This window comes from Anomaloglossus baeobatrachus, chromosome 12, assembly GCF_048569485.1.
Source record: "Anomaloglossus baeobatrachus isolate aAnoBae1 chromosome 12, aAnoBae1.hap1, whole genome shotgun sequence".
NCBI lineage: Eukaryota > Metazoa > Chordata > Amphibia > Anura > Aromobatidae > Anomaloglossus > Anomaloglossus baeobatrachus.
The window spans coordinates 12,570,941-12,593,266 of NC_134364.1; the positions used below are offsets into that span (position 1 = coordinate 12,570,941).

At 51.9% G+C, this 22,326-nt stretch overlaps 1 protein-coding gene across 1 annotated transcript; it reads left to right on the top strand.

Annotated features, from left to right (window-relative positions):
• The first annotated feature begins 223 nt into the window (after positions 1–223).
• UBR7 (ubiquitin protein ligase E3 component n-recognin 7) lies at positions 224–12,733 on the top strand. The gene is made up of 11 exons (XM_075330746.1): positions 224–445; positions 1,777–1,910; positions 2,078–2,138; positions 2,436–2,531; positions 2,625–2,678; positions 3,098–3,203; positions 3,417–3,586; positions 10,810–10,977; positions 11,088–11,250; positions 11,608–11,669; positions 11,748–12,733. The coding sequence occupies exons 1-11, from the start codon at positions 284–286 to the stop codon at positions 11,838–11,840; spliced, it is 1,269 nt and encodes a 422-aa protein (XP_075186861.1). The 5' UTR covers positions 224–283; the 3' UTR covers positions 11,841–12,733.
• The last annotated feature ends 9,593 nt before the right edge of the window (positions 12,734–22,326 follow it).

Here is a 22,326-nt window from a genome sequence, read left to right on the forward strand (position 1 = left end):
GCCTTTATTATTGCCTCAATCACTATGAAGGGCTTTGATCGGTTACTATGACGATAAGCAGCTGCTTTACATTAGAAGAGGGAGGTAGGGTTGACGGGAATGAGCTTCCGCCCGCCAGCACCGGAAGTTTATATGTTCTCCCGCTAATATCCGCCCTCCAACACCGGAAGTTATATTGTCCCTCTGACATCCGCCCGCCAGCACCGGACGTTTATCCAGTCTCCCGCTGACATCCGCCCGCCAGCACCGGAAGTGTTGTTCCCTCTTCTTTCTAGTGTTCCTGATGGCGGCAAACGAGCAGGGAGAGAAGCGCAGCGCGGAGGAGGCGGCCGGGGAGGAGCCGGTGCTGTCCCTGCTGGATGTCCTGGAGGAGGACGACGCCCTGGAGGATGAGGCCTGCGCTGTGCTGGGCGGGAGCGACACCGAGAAGTGCTCGTACCCGGAGGTATCGGAGGACCCCACTGTATCCCTCCCCGGGCCTGTGTGTGCCTCCAGCTCCTGACACTACCCCCCATAACACAGAAGGACCCCCCATCTCCTGACACTACCCCCGATAATACAAGAGACCCCCACCCCATCTCCTGACACTACCCCCCCATAATACAGGAGACCCCTCCCCCATCTCCTGACAGTGACCCCATAATACAGGAGACCCCCTCCCCCATCTCCTGACAGTGACCCCATAATACAGGAGACCCCCTCCCCCATCTCCTGACAGTGACCCCATAATACAGGAGACCCCCACCCTATCTCCTGACACTACCCCCCCCATAATACAGGAGACCGCTCCCCCATCTCCTGACAGTGACCGCATACATAATACAGGAGACCCCCCCCCCCCCATCTCCTGACAGTGACCCCAGAATACAGAAGACCCCACCTCTTCTCCAGACCGTAACCCCCCTTCATAATACAGGAGACCCCTCATCTTCTCCTGACAGTGACCCCATAATACAGGAGACCCCCCCCATCTCCTGACAGTGACCCCAGAATACAGAAGACCCCCCCCCCAAATCTCCTGACAGTACCCCCCATAATGCAGGAGAACCCTCTCATCTCCTCCTGACAGTGACCCCATAATACAGGAGACCCCGCCTCTTCTCCAGACAGTAACCCCCCTTCATAATACAGTGCTCCCCATAATACAGGAGACCCCTCATCTCCTGACAGTGACCCCATAATACAGGAGACCCCCTCCCCATCTCCTGACAGTGACCCCATAATACAGGAGACTCCCCCATCTCCTGACAGTGACCCCATAACACAGGAGGACCCCCCATCTCCTGACAGTGACCCCATAATACAGGAGACTCCCCCATCTCCTGACAGTGACCCCATAACACAGGAGGACCCCCCCCCCATCTCCTGACAGTGACCCCATAATACAGGAGACTCCCCCATCTCCTGACAGTGACCCCATAATACAGGAGACTCCCCCATCTCCTGACAGTGACCCCATAATACAGGAGACCCCCTCCCCCATCTCCTGACAGTGACCCCATAATACAGGAGACTCTCCCCATCTCCTGACAGTGACCCCATAACACAGGAGGACCGCCCCCCATCTCCTGACAGTGACCCCATAATACAGGAGACCCCTCCCCCATCTCCTGACAGTGACCCCATAATACAGGAGACCCCTCCCCCATCTCCTGACAGTGACCCCATAACACAGGAGGACCCCCCCCCCATCTCCTGACAGTGACCCCATAATACAGGCGGACCCCCCCATCTGGCGTGGCATGTGGCTGACGTTGCTGTCCATGTTATTTGCAGGGTTATGTGAAGCGGCAGGCGCTGTATGCGTGTGGCACGTGCACCCCCAGAAGTGAGGAGCCGGCCGGGATCTGCCTCGCCTGCACCTATAAGTGCCACGAAGGCCACCAACTGTACGAGCTTTATACCAAGAGGTGTGTGCCACCGACTGCCGGGGACCCCGTATACACACAGTACATATAGCGTAGAACACGTCCCCACATAATGTGTATACATATATACAGTAGATATCATGCATCCGGGGGTCTCATATATCTGTATCTCGTGTTACGTCACTTGTTCATCTTTATCTCTTTCACAGGAACTTTCGATGCGACTGCGGAAACAGCAAATTCAAGCATCTGGAGTGCAAACTGTTCCCGGTGCGTGCGGTCACTGGGGGGATGGAGCAGACGGTGCATTCTGGATTATCAAATGTCGGATTAGAGGAGATTTCTCAGTCGCCTCCTCCAGCCGCTCGGTTGTCATCTCTGTCCTATTCTGTGACCATCTGATAATCCAGAATGTCTGATAGTCTGGGACCTCGCGGGGAGTATGATGTGACCTGTATATGCAGTTATTGTAGGACCCAGTCACCACCCGGGAAGGGGGCTATTAACCCTATAATCCCCTCTGGGAGATTTTTTTTCCCTTACTTTCCCCTGATTTTTCATCTTCAGGAGAAGGAGAAAGTGAATGCCGAGAATAAGTACAATGAGAACTTCTTTGGCCTCTATTGCACCTGCCGGAGACCGTACCCCGACCCCGAGGATGAGGTGAGAGGCCGGCGGGGGGGGTTCACGGTGTGATGACTACCACCCTCATCGTGCTCTGAAACCTAATGGCCATGAATTCCTTCTCTTCTGCAGATCTCGGACGAGATGATCCAGTGCGTCGTGTGCGAGGACTGGTTTCACGGGAGGGTGAGTGCGGCCATCTCTGTGCGGGGGGATTCATGGCTGGAAAGACCTGGATGTGTAGACTTTGGAGGGTGTTTTTTCTTTTAACCCCTTTCTTCCGAGTTGCAGGGACTGATTGTAATGGATAGCCGGGATTGGAGAGAACGCTGATCCCGGCCTTTCATCCTGTAGAGATCATAGTAACTGCGGTGTCTCGGAGCTGTTACACAGGGATGGGGGGCCGGTCTCCTTCTGTCCTGTCATCAGCACCTCTACAACACGACTGCAGGCTGTTACAGCACCCGGAGCCTTTTGGTCTCTTATGCACTGAGCCTAAGGATAAATGCACATGGGATGGAAGGGGATTGCGGGGGCTTCCTGCATAAAGTTATTTATATTTTATGTCCTGGTGTACATGGCTTATAACGCTCTCTGTATTACAGCACCTGGGCGCAGCTCCCCCCGAACACCTGGAGTATCAGGAGATGGTGTGTCCGTGCTGCATGGATCGCTGCTCCTTCCTCTGGGCATACAGCAGCAACATAGGAGGTAACAATCAGACAGATGGGACCGGGTGATAGACAGTCGCTGGCACCTGGGGACCTCACATGGCCGCCTTTATCTGTGAGCAGAGAGAACATAGTGATTCCCTCTGCCTCTAGCCACCACTAGGAGGCGCTCACAGGGGTCTATCAGCTCCTTGGGTTCGGCGTCCGTCTGTGCAGGGAGCTGACTAATATGCCGACTCTCTCTAATGTGCAGTCCCCGCAGTCACCAAGATCACGCCGGCAGAGGTGGACGAAGATGTGAAAGTGGAGGACAGTCCGGCAAAAACCACCAAGGTGCAGAACGGCCCCTGTATAAAGAACGAGGAAGAGGAGGAGAAGGACGTGAAGAGGGAAGAGGTGTCCCCGTCCACCAGCTGTGAACAGGTACGTGCCGGGACGTGGAGTACGGAGGAGTCGGCAGCTGCTTCCCGCACTGGTGGGTTTCTGGATCACTTTGTAATTAAAAAAACCCCATTAGTTTCTATTTTGCACCGTTTTCCAGTTGCATTTTTGTGGAGAAAGGCTGCAGTGTAAAGAATGGAGGTTTTTATTCTGCATGTACACATCAGTTCCTTGCAGAGATAAGCTACGTATAAGACTGCGGTGAGGCCCAGTGAGCGGCGCAGGCTACAACTCATTCATGTGCACAAAAAAACAATAAAAATACACTGTATAACGGTGAAACAGCAATTGTAAACATGCCTGTTGAACTATGGGGGAAATTAGATTTGTGAAAGGGGTCGTCCATTGCCCACCTAATGTAAAGGTAAAATGGCGCCTAGTCTTCTCTCATACAGGCGGCGGGTCCCCTCCCCCCGAGTTTACAATCAGCGGCCGCTATTGAGCTGACGGGCTCGATCCCAGAGAAGTCGTCAGCATAAGAATATCATAAGCCTGGGGAGACCGGTGTGAGAGGAGGCTACAGGCCATTTTCTTTTTCGCTCCTAATTGGGAGACCCAGACAGTGGGTGTATAGCTACTGCCTCTGGAGGCCGCACAAAGAACTACACTTAAAAGTGTAAGGCCCCTCCCCTTCTGGCTATACACCCTCCCGTAGGAGTACGGATTCCTCAGTTTTAGCTTTGTGCGCAGGAGGTCAGACACGCACGCATAGCTCCATTGTTTTTAGTCAGCAGCAGCTGCTGACTATGTCGGATGGAAGAAAAGAGGGCCCATACAGGGCTCCCAGCATGCTCCCTTCTCACCCCACTGTATGTCGGAGGTGTTTGTAAGGTTGAGGTACCCATTGCGGGTACGGCGGCAGGAGCCCACATGCTGATTCCTTCCCCATCCCTTTTTACAGGGCTCTGGGTGAAGTGGGATTTACTGGTCTCCAGGCACTGAGACCGTGCTCCATCTACAGCCCCTGGAGAAGATGCTGGATGGAGCGGAGTACATCAGGGACATGGCCCTGCTTCCTCAAGGTACTCTGTGTCCCCGTGCATTTGGCGCTCACACCGCAGCATGCTGGGTGTTGTAGTGCGCCGGGGGACATCAGCGCTACGGCGCTTGTGCCATGGCCTCATTCAGCTTCGCTGAAGCAGGCACACTTCTGGGAATCGGTCGCGCCGGCCGCTGGGACTGCGGCGCGGCTGGCACTTGTGGTGCGCCGGGGACTTCAGCGCGGCCCGCGCTTTTACGGCGGCCGCGCTGATAACTCGAGTCCCCGGCTTTTGCGGCCTGCTTCCGTTCGTTCCCGCCCCCAGACCTGCCAGTCAGGAGAGGGGCGGGACGCTGGCCACTTCTGGGAATCGGTCGCGCCGGCCGCTGGGACTGCGGCGCGGCTGGCACTTGTGGTGCGCCGGGGACTTCAGCGCGGCCCGCGCTTTTACGGCGGCCGCGCTGATAACTCGAGTCCCCGGCTTTTGCGGCCTGCTTCCGTTCGTTCCCGCCCCCAGACCTGCCAGTCAGGAGAGGGGCGGGACGCTGGCCAGTGCATCAGCGCCGAGGGCTGGAGTCGTTTTTACATACTCCAGCCCTCACAATCGGCACAGAGGGGACACTGTTTCCCGCACTTTTGTTTGGAAACTCCCACGGACCGCCCCTCTCCACAGACGCCGGCAGCCATTCCTGCTGAGCTGCAGAGGGGAGCCGGGGAGACCCAGACAAGGAATTCTGCGCCTCTTACCCGCTATTCAGCGGGCGGTAAGCAGCCCTCAGGGCTCACCCCCTCTTGTGCCAGTAGTATTCTTAGTATTTTGTTTCTACAAATACTTGGTATTACATAGCGCTGGTCGCCCTTTGGCTATAGACTCTCTCACATTGCAGAGAGCCAGCAGCATGTCGTCCGTAAAACGCAAGGGTGCCAAGGCACAGACATTATATGCTTCCTGCACCGCATGTGGGACTTTTCTACCGGCAGGCTCCACGGACCCCCATTGTGTGCAGTGCTCGGCCCCTGCGGCGCTTGCACAGTCGGGACCTCTGCTGGACGTGACCCAGGGTGTACCACCTGTGAATGCTGTCCAGGTGACAGGAACTGAGTTTGCAGCTTTTGCTGACAGAATGTCTCACTATGTCACAAATTCTTGACACATTGCGAGCTAGGCCTGTACTTCAGGCCACGGACACTGTGCAATCATTGCCCCCTGGTCCCCCTCAGCTGAATTACCTCCAAGCTCCGGGACGGGCATATACACCTCAGGGTGAAGACTCTGACTCGGACGATGGCCCCGGGCAGCCTAAGCGGGCTCGCTATGACGGGCCTTCACATTCATCTCAATGGTCAGGATCCCAGCGAGATGAATCTATGGGTGATGAGGCGGACGTAACTGATCAGGATTTTGATTCTGGGACCGTTCTCAATCTAGATACACCAGATGGTGACGCCATAGTTAATGATCTTATAGCGTCCATCAATAAGATGTTAAATATTTCCCCACCAGCTCCTCTTGTAGAGGAGTCAGCTTCGCAGCACGAGAGAATCCATTTCAGATACCCTAAGCGTACATTAAGCACTTTTCTGGACCACGCTGACTTTAGAGACGCAATCCAGAAACCCCACGCTTATCCTGAAAGGCGTTTTCCTAAACGGCTTAAAGATACACGCTACCCTTTTCCCCCTGAGGTGGTCAAGGGTTGGACCCAGTGTCCAAAAGTGGATCCTCCAATTTCCAGGCTTGCAGCTAGATCCTTGGTTGCAGTTGAAGATGGAGCGGCACTTAAAGATGCCACTGACAGGCAGATGGAGCTCTGGCTGAAATCCATCTATGAAGCGATTGGAGCGTCATTAGCGCCTTCTTTTGCGGCCGTATGGGCACTCCAAGCTATCTCAGCCGGGCTTGCGCGAGTCGACTCAGTCACACGTGCATTTGCCCCGCAGGTAGCACCATTGACCTCGCAAATGGCGGCATTCGCGTCGTACGCGATTAATGCTGTTCTTGACGCTACAAGCCGCACGGCAGTGGCGTCAGCCAACTCCGTTGTTTTGCGTAGGGCCCTGTGGTTGAGACATTGGAAAGCAGATTCTCATTCCAAGAAGTGCTTAACCAATTTGCCTTTCGAGGACCGGGCAGGTCCCAATTCGCCTCGTCAAAAAAGACTCAAAAAGACCAGAGACGCTCAGATTCTTGGAGGTCTCAGTCACGCCCAAAAAGGACAGCCGGAGGAACCGTTGCCAAGACGGCGTCCTCCTGACTTGCGGTCTCCGATTCCCACACCCGCGGTCGGTGGGAGGCTTTCCCACTTTGGCGACATTTGGCTGTCACGCGTCAAAGACCGTTGGGTGAGGGATATTCTGTCTCACGGGTACAGGATAGAGTTCAGTTCTCGTCCGCCAACTCGTTTCTTCAGAACTTCTCCACCACCAGACCGAGCCGATGCTCTGTTGCAGGCGGTGGCCGCTCTAAAGGCGGAAGGAGTGGTGACCTCCGTCCCTCTTCAGGAACAAGGTCACGGTTTTTACTCCAATCTGTTTGTGGTCCCAAAAAAGGACGGATCGTATCGACCCGTCCTGGATCTAAAGTTGCTCAACAGACACGTAAAAGTCAGGAGGTTCCGGATGGAATCCCTACGCTCCGTCATAGCCTCAATGTCTCAAGGAGATTTTCTAGCATCAATAGATATCAAAGATGCGTATCTCCACGTGCCGATTGCACCAGAGCATCAGCGTTTCCTACGCTTCGTCATACACGACGAACACCTACAGTTCGTAGCGTTACCTTTCGGTCTGGCAACAGCCCCCCGGGTCTTCACCAAAGTCATGGCAGCAGTAGTAGCTGTTCTGCACTCGCAGGGTCACTCGGTCATCCCGTATCTAGACGACCTGCTTATAAAGGCACCCTCTCAAGAGGCATGCCAACACAGTCTGAAGGTGGCACTAGACACTCTCCAGAGTTTCGGGTGGATTATCAACTTTCCAAAGTCTCATCTAACCCCGACCCAATCTCTGACTTATCTTGGCATGGAGTTTCATACTCTCTCAGCGATAGTGAGGCTTCCACTGGACAAGCAGTGCTCGCTACGGACTGGAGTGCAATCTCTCCTTCAGAGCCAGTCGCACTCACTGAGGCGCCTCATGCATTTCCTAGGAAAGATGGTAGCAGCAATGGAGGCAGTCCCGTTCGCGCAGTTTCATCTGCGCCCTCTACAATGGGACATTCTGCGCCAATGGGATGGGAAATCGACGTCCCTCGACAGGACTGTCTCCCTCTCTCAGACTGCCAAGGACTCTCTGCGTTGGTGGCTTCTCCCCACCTCATTGTCACAGGGAAAGTCGTTCCTTCCCCCGTCCTGGGCAGTGGTCACGACGGATGCGAGCCTATCAGGGTGGGGAGCGGTGTTTCTCCACCACAGGGCTCAGGGGACGTGGACTCAGGAAGAGTCCACCCTGCAGATCAATGTTCTGGAAATCAGAGCAATCTATCTTGCCCTGCGAGCCTTCCAACAATGGCTGGAAGGCAAGCAGATTCGGATTCAGTCGGACAATTCCACGGCGGTGGCGTACATCAACCACCAAGGGGGAACACGCAGTCGCCAAGCTTTTCACCCGGACGTGTTTCAGCAGATCTGTTGCCGCTGGGGGACGCCGGACGTCGATCTGATGGCGTCACGGCACAACAACAAGGTCCCAGTTTTCATGGCACGGTCTCACGATCACCGAGCGCTGGCGGCAGACGCCTTGGTTCAGGATTGGTCGCAATTCCGACTCCCCTATGTGTTCCCACCTCTAGCATTGTTACCCAGAGTTCTCCGGAAAATCAAGTCCGACTGCCATCGAGCCATACTCGTCGCTCCAGATTGGCCAAGAAGGTCGTGGTACCCGGATCTGTGGCATCTCACGGTAGGCCAACCGTGGACACTACCAAACCGTCCAGATTTGCTGTCTCAAGGGCCGTTTTTCCATCTGAATTCTGCGGCCCTGAACCTGACTGTGTGGCCATTGAGTCCTGGATCCTAGCGGCCTCAGGTTTATCTCATGAAGTTGTTGCCACAATGAGACAGGCTAGAAAACCATCCTCAGCTAAGATCTATCACAGGACGTGGAAGATATTCTTAGCGTGGTGCTTGGCTCAAGGGTTTTCTCCCTGGCCATTTGCATTGCCAATTTTTCTTTCCTTCCTGCAGTCTGGGTTGGAAAAAGGTTTGTCGCTTAGCTCGCTTAAGGGTCAAGTCTCCGCGCTATCCGTATTCTTTCAGAAGCGCTTGGCACGGCTTTCTAAAGTACGCACGTTTCTCCAAGGAGTTTGTCATATCGTTCCTCCTTACAGACGGCCATTGGAACCCTGGGATCTGAACAAGGTTCTCATTGCTCTCCAGAAGCCACCTTTCGAGCCTTTGAAAGAGGTTCCCCTTTCTCGGCTTTCACAAAAGGTAGTTTTTCTTGTGGCGGTCACGTCTCTTCGAAGAGTGTCCGAGCTAGCGGCGTTATCTTGCAAATCTCCCTTCCTGGTGTTTCACCAAGACAAGGTAGTACTGCGTCCAATTCCAGAGTTTTCTCCCAAGGTGGTTTCTTCCTTTCATCTCAATCAGGATATCACTTTGCCATCTTTGTGTCCGCATCCAGTTCACCAATTTGAAAAGGGTTTACATCTGTTGGACCTGGTGAGAGCACTCAGGATTTACATTTCTCGCACGGCGTCTCTACGCCGTTCTGATGCGCTCTTTGTCCTAGTCGCTGGTCAGCATAAGGGATCGCAAGCTTCCAAATCCACCCTGGCGCGGTGGATCAAGGAACCAATTCTTCACACATACCGTTCTGCTGGGCTTCCGATCCCATCTGGACTGAAGGCCCATTCTACCAGAGCCGTGGGTGCGTCCTGGGCATTGCGGCATCAGGCTACGGCTCAGCAAGTGTGCCAGGCGGCTACCTGGTCGAGTCTGCACACGTTTACCAAACACTATCAAGTGCATACCTACGCTTCGGCAGATGCCAGCCTAGGTAGACAGGTCCTTCAGGAGGCGGTGGCCCACCTGTAGGAAGAGGCTGTCTGACAGCCCGTTCATGTGGTATCTTTTTACCCACCCAGGGACTGCTTTTGGACGTCCCACTGTCTGGGTCTCCCAATTAGGAGCGAAAAAGAAGAAGGGAATTTTGTTTACTTACCGTAAATTCCTTTTCTTCTAGCTCCAATTGGGAGACCCAGCACCCGCCCTATTTGTTCTTAGGGTTTCGTTTTTCGGGTGCACATGTTGTTCATGTTGTTTCTTAAGTTCTCCGATCTTGTTATCGGATTGAATTTGTTTTTGAAACTGTTATTGGCTTTCCTCCTTCTTGCTTTGGTACTAAAACTGAGGAATCCGTACTCCTACGGGAGGGTGTATAGCCAGAAGGGGAGGGGCCTTACACTTTTAAGTGTAGTTCTTTGTGCGGCCTCCAGAGGCAGTAGCTATACACCCACTGTCTGGGTCTCCCAATTGGAGCTAGAAGAAAAGGAATTTACGGTAAGTAAACAAAATTCCCTTCTTTATTTTAGATTGGGGAATATAGTATCTAAAAAGGGAAAGGGCACATAATGGACGACCCCTTTAACCCATGTCTGTCATGAGTAGTCTCCCTGCCTTTAGACGCAGGTTTGCACGCCGGGCCGCATCTACCACTGCAGATGAAGGCTGAATCATTCCACCTTCATCTGCCTCTAACACCCGGGGAACTAAAAAACACAGAAAAGCAAAAAAAAATGTATATTTTGCTGAGTTTTGCATATCAGAATGGCCGGTCTCGTACCAGCCCAGTAGCCACGTCACGGCAATCTCATTGCACTGGGTCCTACTCTACATTACTGCCTCTTTCACGGTTTAAAACCACATATATTTGGGAAGAGATGGAGCGACGATCCGCCCACAGCTGTAAACCTTTGACACGCTCCAGCAGGGGGTGCACTCCTCCGAGCTCTAATTTTAAAAATATCTGAATTTTTTTTTTCACCTCTTACATAAAACAAAACCTATACATGTTTGGTATCTATGTAATCGTAACGATCCGGAGAATCGCAGTTTTATGGTAAAATGAACGCTGTAAAAAAAAAATGGGGAACTGAGCGGAAAGGTAAGTTAGGTTCCAATCTACAATTAATATTTCTAATTTATTTCCTTTAAGTTGTTTTTCTATATCTCGTGACTCCAATTACAAAAAATACATGAATTAATAAGTTTGGATTTATTTCTAGAAACCCACAAACTGTGTCGCCTCCAGTTCAGTAAAATCAGAAGTGAAATCTGAAGCTAAAAAGTGCAAACTGGATCAGCACCGAGAACGTCCGAACCCCGGAGCCAAGGTCGCCACCTACTGGCCGAGCAACTGGCGGAGCAAACTGTGCCGCTGTGACCAGTGCATGGTAGGGGCGCCGGTCGCAGCATTTCCAGCTCCTTTTGGGAGGTGCTTTTTTGGGACCCGTTTTGTGATATGTAAACTTATCGGCCGCCGTGATTCTTTGTTTTTTTGCAGAAATTGTACACGGAGCTGGAAGTTCTGTTCCTTCTGGATGAGTGCGACACGGTCCAGGCTTATGAGAATAAGGGGAAATCGGAGGAGGCGCAAGGGAGCAGAGACCCCCTGATGACGGCGCTCAGCAGCATGAACCGCGTCCAGCAGGTGGAGCTCATCACTGGTAAGTACTGATAAATCTGATCGGAGGGGTCTCTTCAGCGGACCCCCAGAAATCACACTGACCCTAGGTGACCGGTGTCTCCTCATTTTATGTAATCGCTGTGTTTGCTGCTGCCTGTCAGTGACTGGAATAGTCATTGATAGCATCTCCGTTCTGCCTGCACTGATACATTGTAACAAACTACAGGAGCGATTACCAATTCGTTAATATCCATGAGCATCAGTGTTTCTGCACAAATGACGCGGCCCCTTCGTTCAGTCCCGGTGTGCAGACCCTCGCAGGGATAACTTGTCCTGCTGATACACCCGCTCCTTTGTTGTTTACTTATCCTCATTTCCCATTTTCTTTCCCCCCCAGAATATAACGACCTGAAGTCAGAGTTGACCGATTTCCTAAAGAAATTTGCTGAAGAAGGAAAGGTGAGGACCCTCTCCCCAAAATCACAGCCTCGTCCCTCGCACGTCATCAGTCATGTTAGAACTTTTTTTTCTTCCTAGGTTGTCCAGACCCAAGACATCCAGAAATTCTTTGAAGATCTCCGTTCTCGGAAGCGGCGGCGTCTGGACGGCATGCAGTATTATTGTAGCTAATAGGACGGCTGAGATTGCGCTCTATAAACAATGGCGGACGTCCGGCCCCTCCCCCATCACCCCTGTGTTGAGTTTTAATTACTATTTTATACTGGCAGATCACTGCCGCAGCAGCAGATTATAGATTGCGGTTTGAGTCAGTGACCCATGGGACCCCCTATATCATGTATCCATAGTGGGACCTATATAATGGCGTATCAGGTCTCCATGACGTGCTCGTCCATAGTGGGACCCCTATATTATGGCAGGTCAGGTCTCCATGATGTGCTCATCTATAGTGGGACCCCTATATTATGACATATCAGGTCCCCATGACGTGCTCGTCCATAGTGGGACCCCTATATTATGGCAGGTCAGGTCTCCATGATGTGCTCATCTATAGTGGGACCCCTATATTATGACAGATCAGGTCCCCATGACGTGCTCGTCCATAGTGGGACCCCTATATTATGGCAGGTCAGGTCTCCATGATGTGCTCGTCTATAGTGGGACCCCCATTTATGTTTTGTTGCCCCCTATCATCAGGTTTGTAGAATCAGCCGTGAGGCCGGGGCTCCATTAGTCGTCCGCAGTGTTGTTCCGGCTCAGTTCATGTCACGGTCTGTGGCTGACGTCACTCGAGTCTAATGGGAAGTTTTTAGTTTTTTGTTTCCTATTTTTAGGGTCTTGTTCCCCTAAACCTTTGTGTTCTCTCTTGTAGAGATAGGGCCCCCCACGCTCCTGGGTAGGTTTCTGTACATTGCAGCTGTCGGCTCGGCTGTATCAGCTCGGCCCCCGCTGCGCGCTGGTTTTATTGAGCCCCCTCGGTCCGCACGTTGCTTGTGCTTCATCATGTTGTCGTATCGCTGCTCATGTGTTTTTAGTTTTCATCACAATAAAAGGGTTGAAATTTTTTTTCCTCTGCCTCTTTTCTCACATCGGGGACCTGATAACCAGTCCTGAAGGTGTGCAGGGAAGGGTTAATATAAAGGGAGTCTCCGGCTCCACAGGACAGATGGGTGGGCAGCTGCGCTGAACTAAGGGGGCACCAAGCGCCTGTCATTTCGTGCTGACGATGTGCACAAGTCTCCATCAGTCGTTGTCTTCATGATGAGAATCAGTGATGGGGGGAAAGTAACGATCTGGATTATGTTTATGCATTTCTACCTGTTGGGATGAAAACCTCCATTCTTTACACTGCAGGCTGATGCTTTTCTCTTACCAGAATTTGAGCAGTTTTCTATAAACGTAACCGTCACAATTCGCCTTTTTCTGGCACTATCAGGGGACTTTATTCCTCGACGCCGCTGAGAAATAAATGTCCCTGAGAGTTGAACAATCTCCGGGGTTTAAGCTGCCGGAGGAGACTCTGGAGAACGGGATCAGCACCGGATTTCTCTCCTATGACATCGTCTAATATGGGAGAGGAGAGAAAGTGTCTCCGGGACCCCCAGATGTCACCATCCCCGGGGGCCAAGGACGGGCGCGTCTGCTGGCCAGCAACATCCAGAACCAAGATCATTAATGCCTGATGCTTTTATCACTGATAGATCCGATCTCAGTGATCACAATGTTTAGAAAACCGGCCGCCTCCTGGGCCAAGGGTAAAAAATTGAGGTTAAAGCAACATTTTTTGTGAAAAAAAGAAAAATTTTCAAATATGATGACCTAATTTATCAAATTCTGTGAAGAACCTGTGGGTTGAAAGAAGGGAATTTTGTTTACTTACCGTAAATTCCTTTTCTTCTAGCTCCAATTGGGAGACCCAGACAATTGGGTGTATAGGCTATGCCTCCGGAGGCCGCACAAAGTATTACACTAAAAGTGTAAAGCCCCTCCCCTTCTGCCTATACACCCCCCGTGCTCCCACGGGCTCCTCAGTTTTGGTGCAAAAGCAAGAAGGAGGAAAAGAATTATAAACTGGTTTAAAGTAAATTCAATCCGAAGGAATATCGGAGAACTGAAACCATTCAACATGAACAACATGTGTACACAAAAAAACAGGGGCGGGTGCTGGGTCTCCCAATTGGAGCTAGAAGAAAAGGAATTTACGGTAAGTAAACAAAATTCCCTTCTTCTTTGTCGCTCCATTGGGAGACCCAGACAATTGGGACGTCCAAAAGCAGTCCCTGGGTGGGTAAAATAATACCTCGTGATAGAGCCGTAAAACGGCCCCTTCCTACAGGTGGGCAACCGCCGCCTGAAGGACTCGTCTACCTAGGCTGGCATCCGCCGAAGCATAGGTATGCACCTGATAGTGTTTCGTGAAAGTGTGCAGGCTCGACCAGGTAGCTGCCTGACACACCTGCTGAGCCGTAGCCTGGTGCCTCAAGGCCCAGGACGCGCCCACGGCTCTGGTAGAATGGGCCTTCAGCCCTGAGGGAACCGGAAGCCCAGCAGAACGGTAAGCTTCGAGAATTGGTTCCTTGATCCACCGAGCCAGGGTTGATTTGGAAGCCTGTGACCCTTTACGCTGGCCAGCGACAAGGACAAAGAGTGCATCCGAGCGGCGCAGGGGCGCCGTCCGAGAAATGTAGAGCCTGAGTGCTCTCACCAGATCTAACAAGTGCAAATCCTTTTCACATTGGTGAACCGGATGAGGACAAAAAGAAGGTAAGGAGATATCCTGATTGAGATGAAAGGGGGATACCACTTTAGGGAGAAATTCCGGAACCGGACGCAGAACCACCTTGTCCTGGTGAAACACCAGGAAAGGGGCTTTGCATGACAGCGCTGCTAGCTCAGACACTCTCCGAAGTGAAGTGACTGCTACTAGAAAAACCACTTTCTGCGAAAGGCGTGAGAGAGAAATATCTCTCATTGGCTCGAATGGTGGTTTCTGAAGAACCGTCAGCACCCTGTTCAGATCCCAAGGTTCTAACGGCCGCTTGTAAGGTGGAACGATGTGACAAACCCCCTGCAGGAACGTGCGTACCTGTGGAAGTCTGGCTAGGCGCTTTTGGAAAAACACAGAGAGCGCTGAGACTTGTCCCTTAAGGGAGCCGAGCGACAAACCCTTTTCCAGTCCAGATTGAAGGAAGGACAAAAGTGGGCAAGGCAAAAGGCCAGGGAGAAAAACCCTGAGCAGAGCACCACGACAGGAAAATTTTCCACGTCCTGTGGTAGATCTTGGCGGACGTTGGTTTCCTAGCCTGTCTCATAGTGGCAATGACGTCTTGAGATAACCCTGAAGACGCTAGGATCCAGGACTCAATGGCCACACAGTCAGGTTGAGGGCCGCAGAATTCAGATGGAAAAACGGCCCTTGAGATAGCAAGTCTGGTCGGTCTGGTAGTGCCCACGGTTGGCCGACCGTGAGATGCCACAGATCCGGGTACCACGACCGCCTCGGCCAGTCTGGAGCGACGAGGATGACGCGGCGGCAGTCGGCCCTGATCTTGCGTAACACTCTGGGCAACAGTGCCAGCGGAGGAAACACATAAGGGAGCTGAAACTGCGACCAATCCTGAACTAAGGCGTCTGCCGCCAGAGCTCTGGGATCTTGAGACCGTGCCATGAACGTCGGTACCTTGTTGTTGTGCCGGGACGCCATGAGGTCGACGTCCGGCACCCCCCAGCGGCAACAGATCTCCTGAAACACGTCCGGGTGAAGGGACCATTCCCCTGCGTCCATGCCCTGGCGACTGAGATAATCTGCTTCCCAGTTTTCCACGCCTGGGATGTGAACTGCAGAGATGGTGGAGGCCGTGGCTTCCACCCACATCAAAATCCGCCGGACTTCCTGGAAGGCTTGCCGACTGCGTGTGCCGCCTTGGTGGTTGATGTATGCCACCGCTGTGGAATTGTCCGACTGAATTCGGATCTGCTTGCCTTCCAGCCACTGCTGGAACGCTTTCAGGGCAAGATACACTGCCCGTATTTCCAGAACATTGATCTGAAGCGAGGACTCTTGCTGGGTCCACGTACCCTGAGCCCTGTGGTGGAGAAAAACCGCTCCCCACCCTGACAGACTCGCGTCCGTCGTGACCACCTCCCAGGATGGGGGTAGGACGGATTTCCCCTTCGATAATGAAGTGGGAAGAAGCCACCACCGAAGGGAAGCTTTGGTCGCCTGAGAGAGGGAGACGTTCCTGTCGAGGGACGTCGGCTTCCTGTCCCATTTGCGTAGGATGTCCCATTGAGGAGGACGCAGGTGAAACTGCGCGAAAGGGACTGCCTCCATTGCTGCCACCATCTTCCCCAGGAAGTGCATGAGGCGTCTCAAGGGGTGTGACTGGCCTTGAAGGAGAGATTGTACCCCTTTCTGTAGTGACCGCTGCTTGATCAGCGGAAGCTTCACTATCGCTGAGAGGGTATGAAACTCCATGCCAAGGTATGTCAGCGATTGGGCCGGTGTCAGATTTGACTTTGGAAAATTGATGATCCACCCAAAACTCTGGAGAGTCTCCAGGGTAGCGTCGAGGCTGTGTTGGCATGCCTCTTGAGAGGGTGCCTTGATCAACAGATCGTCCAAGTACGGGATCACCGAGTGACCCTGAGAGTGGAGGACCGCTACTACAGTAGCCATAACCTTGGTGAAAACCCGTGGGGTTGTTGCCAGGCCGAACGGCAGTGCCACGAACTGCAGGTGTTCGTTTTCTATGGCGAAGCGCAAGAAGCGCTGGTGCTCTGGAGCAATCGGTACGTGGAGATAAGCATCTTTGATATCGATCGATGCAAGGAAATCTCCTTGGGACATTGAGGCGATGACGGAGCGGAGGGATTCCATCCGGAACCGCCTGGTCTTTACGTGTTTGTTGAGAAGTTTCAGGTCCAGGACAGGACGGAAAGACCCGTCCTTCTTTGGGACCACAAACAAGTTGGAGTAAAAACCGTGGCCCTGTTGCTGAAGAGGAACAGGGACCACCACTCCTTCTGTCTTCAGAGTGCCCAGCGCCTGCAGAAGAGCCTCGGCTCTCTCGGGGGGCGGAGAAGACCTGAAGAATCGAGTCGGGGGACGAGAGATGAACTCTATCTTGTAACCGTGAGACAGAATGTCTCTCACCCAACGGTCTTTTACCCGTGGCAGCCAGGTGTCGCAAAAGCGGGAGAGCCTGCCACCGACCGAGGATGCGGAGTGAGGAGGCCGAAAGTCATGAGGAAGCCGCTTTGGTAGCGGCACCTCCGGTGGTCTTTTTAGGACGTGACTTAGACCGCCATGCATCAGAGTTCCTTTGATCTTTCTGAGGCCTTTTGGACGAGGAGAATTGGGACCTGCCCGCGCCCCGAAAGGACCGAAACCTCGACTGCCCCCTCCTCTGTTGGGGTATGTTCGGTTTGGGCTGGGGTAAGGATGTATCCTTTCCCTTGGATTGTTTGATGATTTCATCCAAACGCTCGCCAAACAATCGGTCGCCAGAAATTGGCAAACTGGTTAAGCGCTTTTTGGAAGCAGAATCTGCCTTCCATTCCCGTAGCCACAAGGCCCTGCGTAGTACCACCGAATTGGCGGCTGCAACCGCCGTACGGCTCGCAGAGTCCAGGACAGCATTAATAGCGTAAGACGCAAATGCCGACGTCTGAGTGGTTATGGACGCCACCTGTGGCGCGGACGTGCGTGTGGCTGCGTCAATTTGCGCTTGACCTGCTGAGATAGCTTGTAGCGCCCATACGGCTGCGAATGCTGGGGCAAAAGAAGCGCCGATAGCTTCATAGATGGATTTCAACCAGAGTTCCATCTGCCTGTCAGTGGCATCTTTGAGTGAAGCCCCATCTTCCACTGCAAGTATGGATCTAGCTGCCAGTCTGGAGATTGGAGGATCCACTTTGGGACACTGAGCCCAACTTTTGACCACGTCAGGGGGAAAGGGATAACGTGTATCCTTAAGGCGCTTAGAAAAACGCTTATCTGGACAATCATGGTGATTCTGGACTGCCTCTCTGAAATCAGAGTGGTCCAGAAACATACTCTGTGTACGCTTGGGAAACCTGAAACGGAATTTCTCCTACTGGGAAGCTGACTCCTCCACCGGAGGAGCTGAGGGAGAAATATCCAGCATTAGATTGATGGACGCAATAAGATCGTTCACTATGGCGTCCCCGTCCGGAGTATCAAGATTGAGAGCGGCCTCAGGATCAGAATCCTGATCAGCTGTCTCCGCGTCATCAACCAGAGATTCCCCCCTCTGAGATCCTGCACAATATGATGATGTCGAGGGAAATTCTAAGCGAGCTCGCTTAGTCGGGCTGGGGTCTGTGTCAGAACCCTCAGCCTGGGACCCATGAGATACCCCGGGAGGACATTGTTGGTCCAACTGAGGTGGGCCAGGGAACAAAGATTCAACAGAGTCCCTGTGCTGAGATACCGGCCTGGACTGCAAGGCTTCTAGTATCTTAGCCATAGTCTCAGAGAGTTTTGCAAACTCCGTCCCTGTCACCTGGACAGTGTCAGCAGGTGGCTCCCCCTGGGCCCCTCTTAGCAGAGGCTCTGGCTGAGTAAGTGCCACAGGGGCCGAACAGTGCACACAATGAGGGTCAGTGGAACCTGCCGGTAGCGGGGTCGTACATGCGGCGCAGGCAGCATAAAAAGCCTGTGTTTTGGCACCCCTGCCTTTCGTGGGCGCCATGCTATTATCTTCCCTGAGCAACACAATAGGGTATATAGCCAGAAACCAACTGTGCACCATACAGTGTAAAATATATATACCATAAACATATAATGTTACACTACTGCACAATGGGGCTAGCACCACAGGTGCTGCTTACCACCCGCTTAAAGCGGTTGTGAGGCCACCAGAGTCCCTGCCTGGGTCTCCCAGACTTTGTCCCCCTCTGCAGCGTCCGAGGAGCTGACAGGAATGGCTGCCGGCGTCCTGAGGAGAGGAGGGAGCCGTGGGCGTGACCCAGAAAGTGCGGGAACTGGTGCCCGCACTGTGCACAGTGAGGGGGGTGGAGTATGCAAAGCATGCTCCAGCCCTCAGTGCTGCTCGTTCTGTGCAGCGTCCTGCCCTTCCCCTGCCTGTCAGGGCTGGGGGTGGGAAGAAAAGAAACTAGGCCGCAAAAAGCCGGGGACTCTAGTAATAAACGCGGCTGCCGTAAAAGCGCGGCCGGCGTGGAAGTCCCCGGCGCACTACAAGTCCCAGCCGCGCCGCGGTGTTCCCATGGCAGCGGCGGTCAGTGCGGCAGTCCCTATACATAAACACACTCAGCAACGCTGAGTGTGTAATGGCACATATTAACCCGGTCAGCGCCGCGGTCCCCGGTGCACTAGCACACCCAGCAAAGCTGGAGTGTTGCTGTGCGCTGTCCCCACAGGGATACAGAGTACCTCCAAGTAGCAGGGCCATGTCCCTGAACGATACCCGGCTCCTATCCAGCAGGCTCCACAGGAGTTGTGGATGAAGCACGGTCTCAGTGCCTGGAGACCGATAGGATCCCACTTCACCCAGAGCCCTAAGGGGGATGGGGAAGGAAAACAGCATGTGGGCTCCAGCCTCCGTACCCGCAATGGATACCTCAACCTTAACAACACCGCCGACAAGAGTGGGGTGAGAAGGGAGCATGCTGGGGGCCCTATATGGGCCCACTTTTCTTCCATCCGATATAGTCAGCAGCTGCTGCTGACCAATCTGTGGAGCTGTGCGTGCATGTCTGCCTCCTTCGCACAAAGCAAAAAAACTGAGGAGCCCGTGGGAGCACGGGGGGTGTATAGGCAGAAGGGGAGGGGCTTTACACTTTTAGTGTAATACTTTGTGCGGCCTCCGGAGGCATAGCCTATACACCCAATTGTCTGGGTCTCCCAATGGAGCGACAAAGAAATGCTCAATACACTCCTGGAGAAAATCCTTGAGGGGTCTAGTTTCCAAAATAGGGTCACTTGTGGGGGGGGTTCTAGTGTTTAGGTATTTTAGGGGTTCTGCAAATCAGGTTAAAAAACTGCCCATATGGCAGGATCGGCCCCCTGCAATTACAATCACGGGTGCCGATTGTTGCAGTGGTACTGTGGGATCATCTGATGACTCCAAGGTGCAGTGTCATGTAGAATCCAGCTATAAGCAGCATCTTACAGGGACTCAGTGAGTCATGTCTAATGCTGAAAAAAAACATAAAAAAAAATAATGTGCCACGTTACTTATTCTGTATGGCGAATAGCCAGAGGAAAAAAAAAAAGCAAATAAAATCATATAAAAATAGTAGAAATTGACGCCAAACTGTCCTGCAAAAAACAAGCCCTGGTATGGCTTCTTGGGGAGCGGGGGAAATAAAAAAAAAAATTCCAGCTCAGAATATGACGATGCAAAATCAAATAAAATTTAAGCAAAATATAGATTTTGTGTAAAAGTAACAAAGCATAAAAAAAAAACCAATTCTAATATGGCTGTAATCATAGTGACCCGGGGAATAAATCTGTCCGATCACAAATACCGCACAAAAATAAAAACCACTATTCCTGCACAACCGTCTATAGTTCTTCATTCTGCCCCCCAGACATCAGGATAAGCCTCGGCTCACATTTATCCTGCGCTCTCTGCTGAGCACTTACATTGGGGTTTCCGTGTGCTGGAGCCAGTCACCATAATGAGGCAGATGGAGACACTTTGGACCACGTCTGGTCTATTTTTCGGCGATGTCTCATCATTTTGGACGTCTCTTTAGAGCACAAATGTGGACGACCGCAGCTCTGTGCACGCATAAAAAGATGGACAACAGCGAAGCAGACGCCAAACAGAGGCCAAGGTGTCTCCATCAGTCTCAGGGTGAGAGGTTCCACTGGGGGTTCCGCCTAAATCACATTTTTGGGGGGATTTACATGAAAACACTGATGTAAGTGCTCAGCGTAGAACACGAGAATGTGATCCCAGGCCTTATACTGAAAGCGATCAAAGCATGTTACCGATAAAACCCCAATGTATTCTGCACAAACCCAGCCCCCACTCAGGTCCATCATCTGTCACTGGGAATATCGGGGGTCCCGCATTTTTGGAAGAACAAAGGCTCTGGAAAAGTGATATGGCCCCCACTACCCAAATAAAGTCCAGTGACCTCTGCACTCCCAAATCTAAACGCCCCCCACCTTCTGAACCCCCTGTGCCTAAACCCCAGTAAGCGGCCATGTTTGTGGCATAATTGTAGTCGGGAGAGGGCACTTTATTAACGGGGTGCGTGATGTCAGAAGCTGATCACAATATATGGGGCACTACAATATATGGGGTACAATGTATGGAGGAGCTTCAATATATGGGGGCACAATGTATTGGGAAGTTCAATATATAAGGGCGCTACAATATATGGGGTACAATGTATAGTATATGGGGGCATAAAGTATGGAGGCACTACAATATATGGGGGGGTGCTGCAATATATGGGGGCACAATGCTTGGTCACTATACTGGCATACTTCTAATTCTCTAGTGAAAATGCAGCGTGGAAGCTACAAAACACTCACTGCACCCCTAGATGAATTCCTTACACAGCGACATTCCCACTATGGGGGTCACTGACCAGATGTGAGGTATCAGTAAGCTCGGAAGTAGGTAAACTATGCGATCCACCTTGTAAAAGTGAAAAATTTGGGGCTAAAGCAGCATTTTAGAGTTTAATATATATATATATATATATATATATATATATATATATATATATATATATATATATATATATATATATATATATATATTAATTTACAAAAAAAAGTTCTCATTCCACCCTGCATTAATCCCTGTGTAGCATGTGAAGGGTTAACAAATTTCCTGACAGCAGATTTGATGTATTTGAGGGGTGCGGATTTTAAACCGGTGTCACTTTTGGGGAGTTTCCAGTATAAGGGCCCCTCAGTGTCCATTGAAATCTGAATAGGTCCCTAAAGAGTCAGGTTTCTTTTGTTTGGGGGATGGGAAATGTGATTTTGCGCAGCACGACCAACTGGTTTAAAAGATAGAAAAATTGAAAGCTGCTAATTTGTAAAACGCGCCGATATTTCTAGGAAACCGCCAAAATTTACCATGAAAAGTAAAATGTGTCACAGAAAGCGACCTCCGAATCACTGGGATCCGATGAAGAGGTTCAGAATTATTGCCTCAGTGACGCTGGTCAATGTCAGATTGGGCTCAGTGCTTAAAGGGAACCTGACAGGTGCAATCTACATCCGGGACCACGAGCAGCTCTGTGCATATTGCTAGTCCCTGCCTAACCGTCCCTGTATACACACTTGCGAGTCTTGCATCACATCACCTGGCACGGCCGCACACTCTCCAGACAGGAGCGGGCCGGCTGCATGTATTTCTATGCAGCTGAGACGCTCCTGTCTGGAGAGCATCAGGCTGTGTCGGGTGATGCGATGCAAGACTTGCATGAGATACACATGAGTCACTCACAAGTGTGACTCCGGCCATAGATAAAGAAATGTATAGAAAAAGTATTTCTAAGGCTATGTGCGCACGCTGCAGTTTTTTTTTTTTTCACACCAACCGCAACCGAAACTGCACGTTGTCACAGAGTTTAGTAATGTAAAAAAAAAACAAAAAAAAAACCCAGTAATGATGATGATGCGTTTTTCACACGTTTGTTA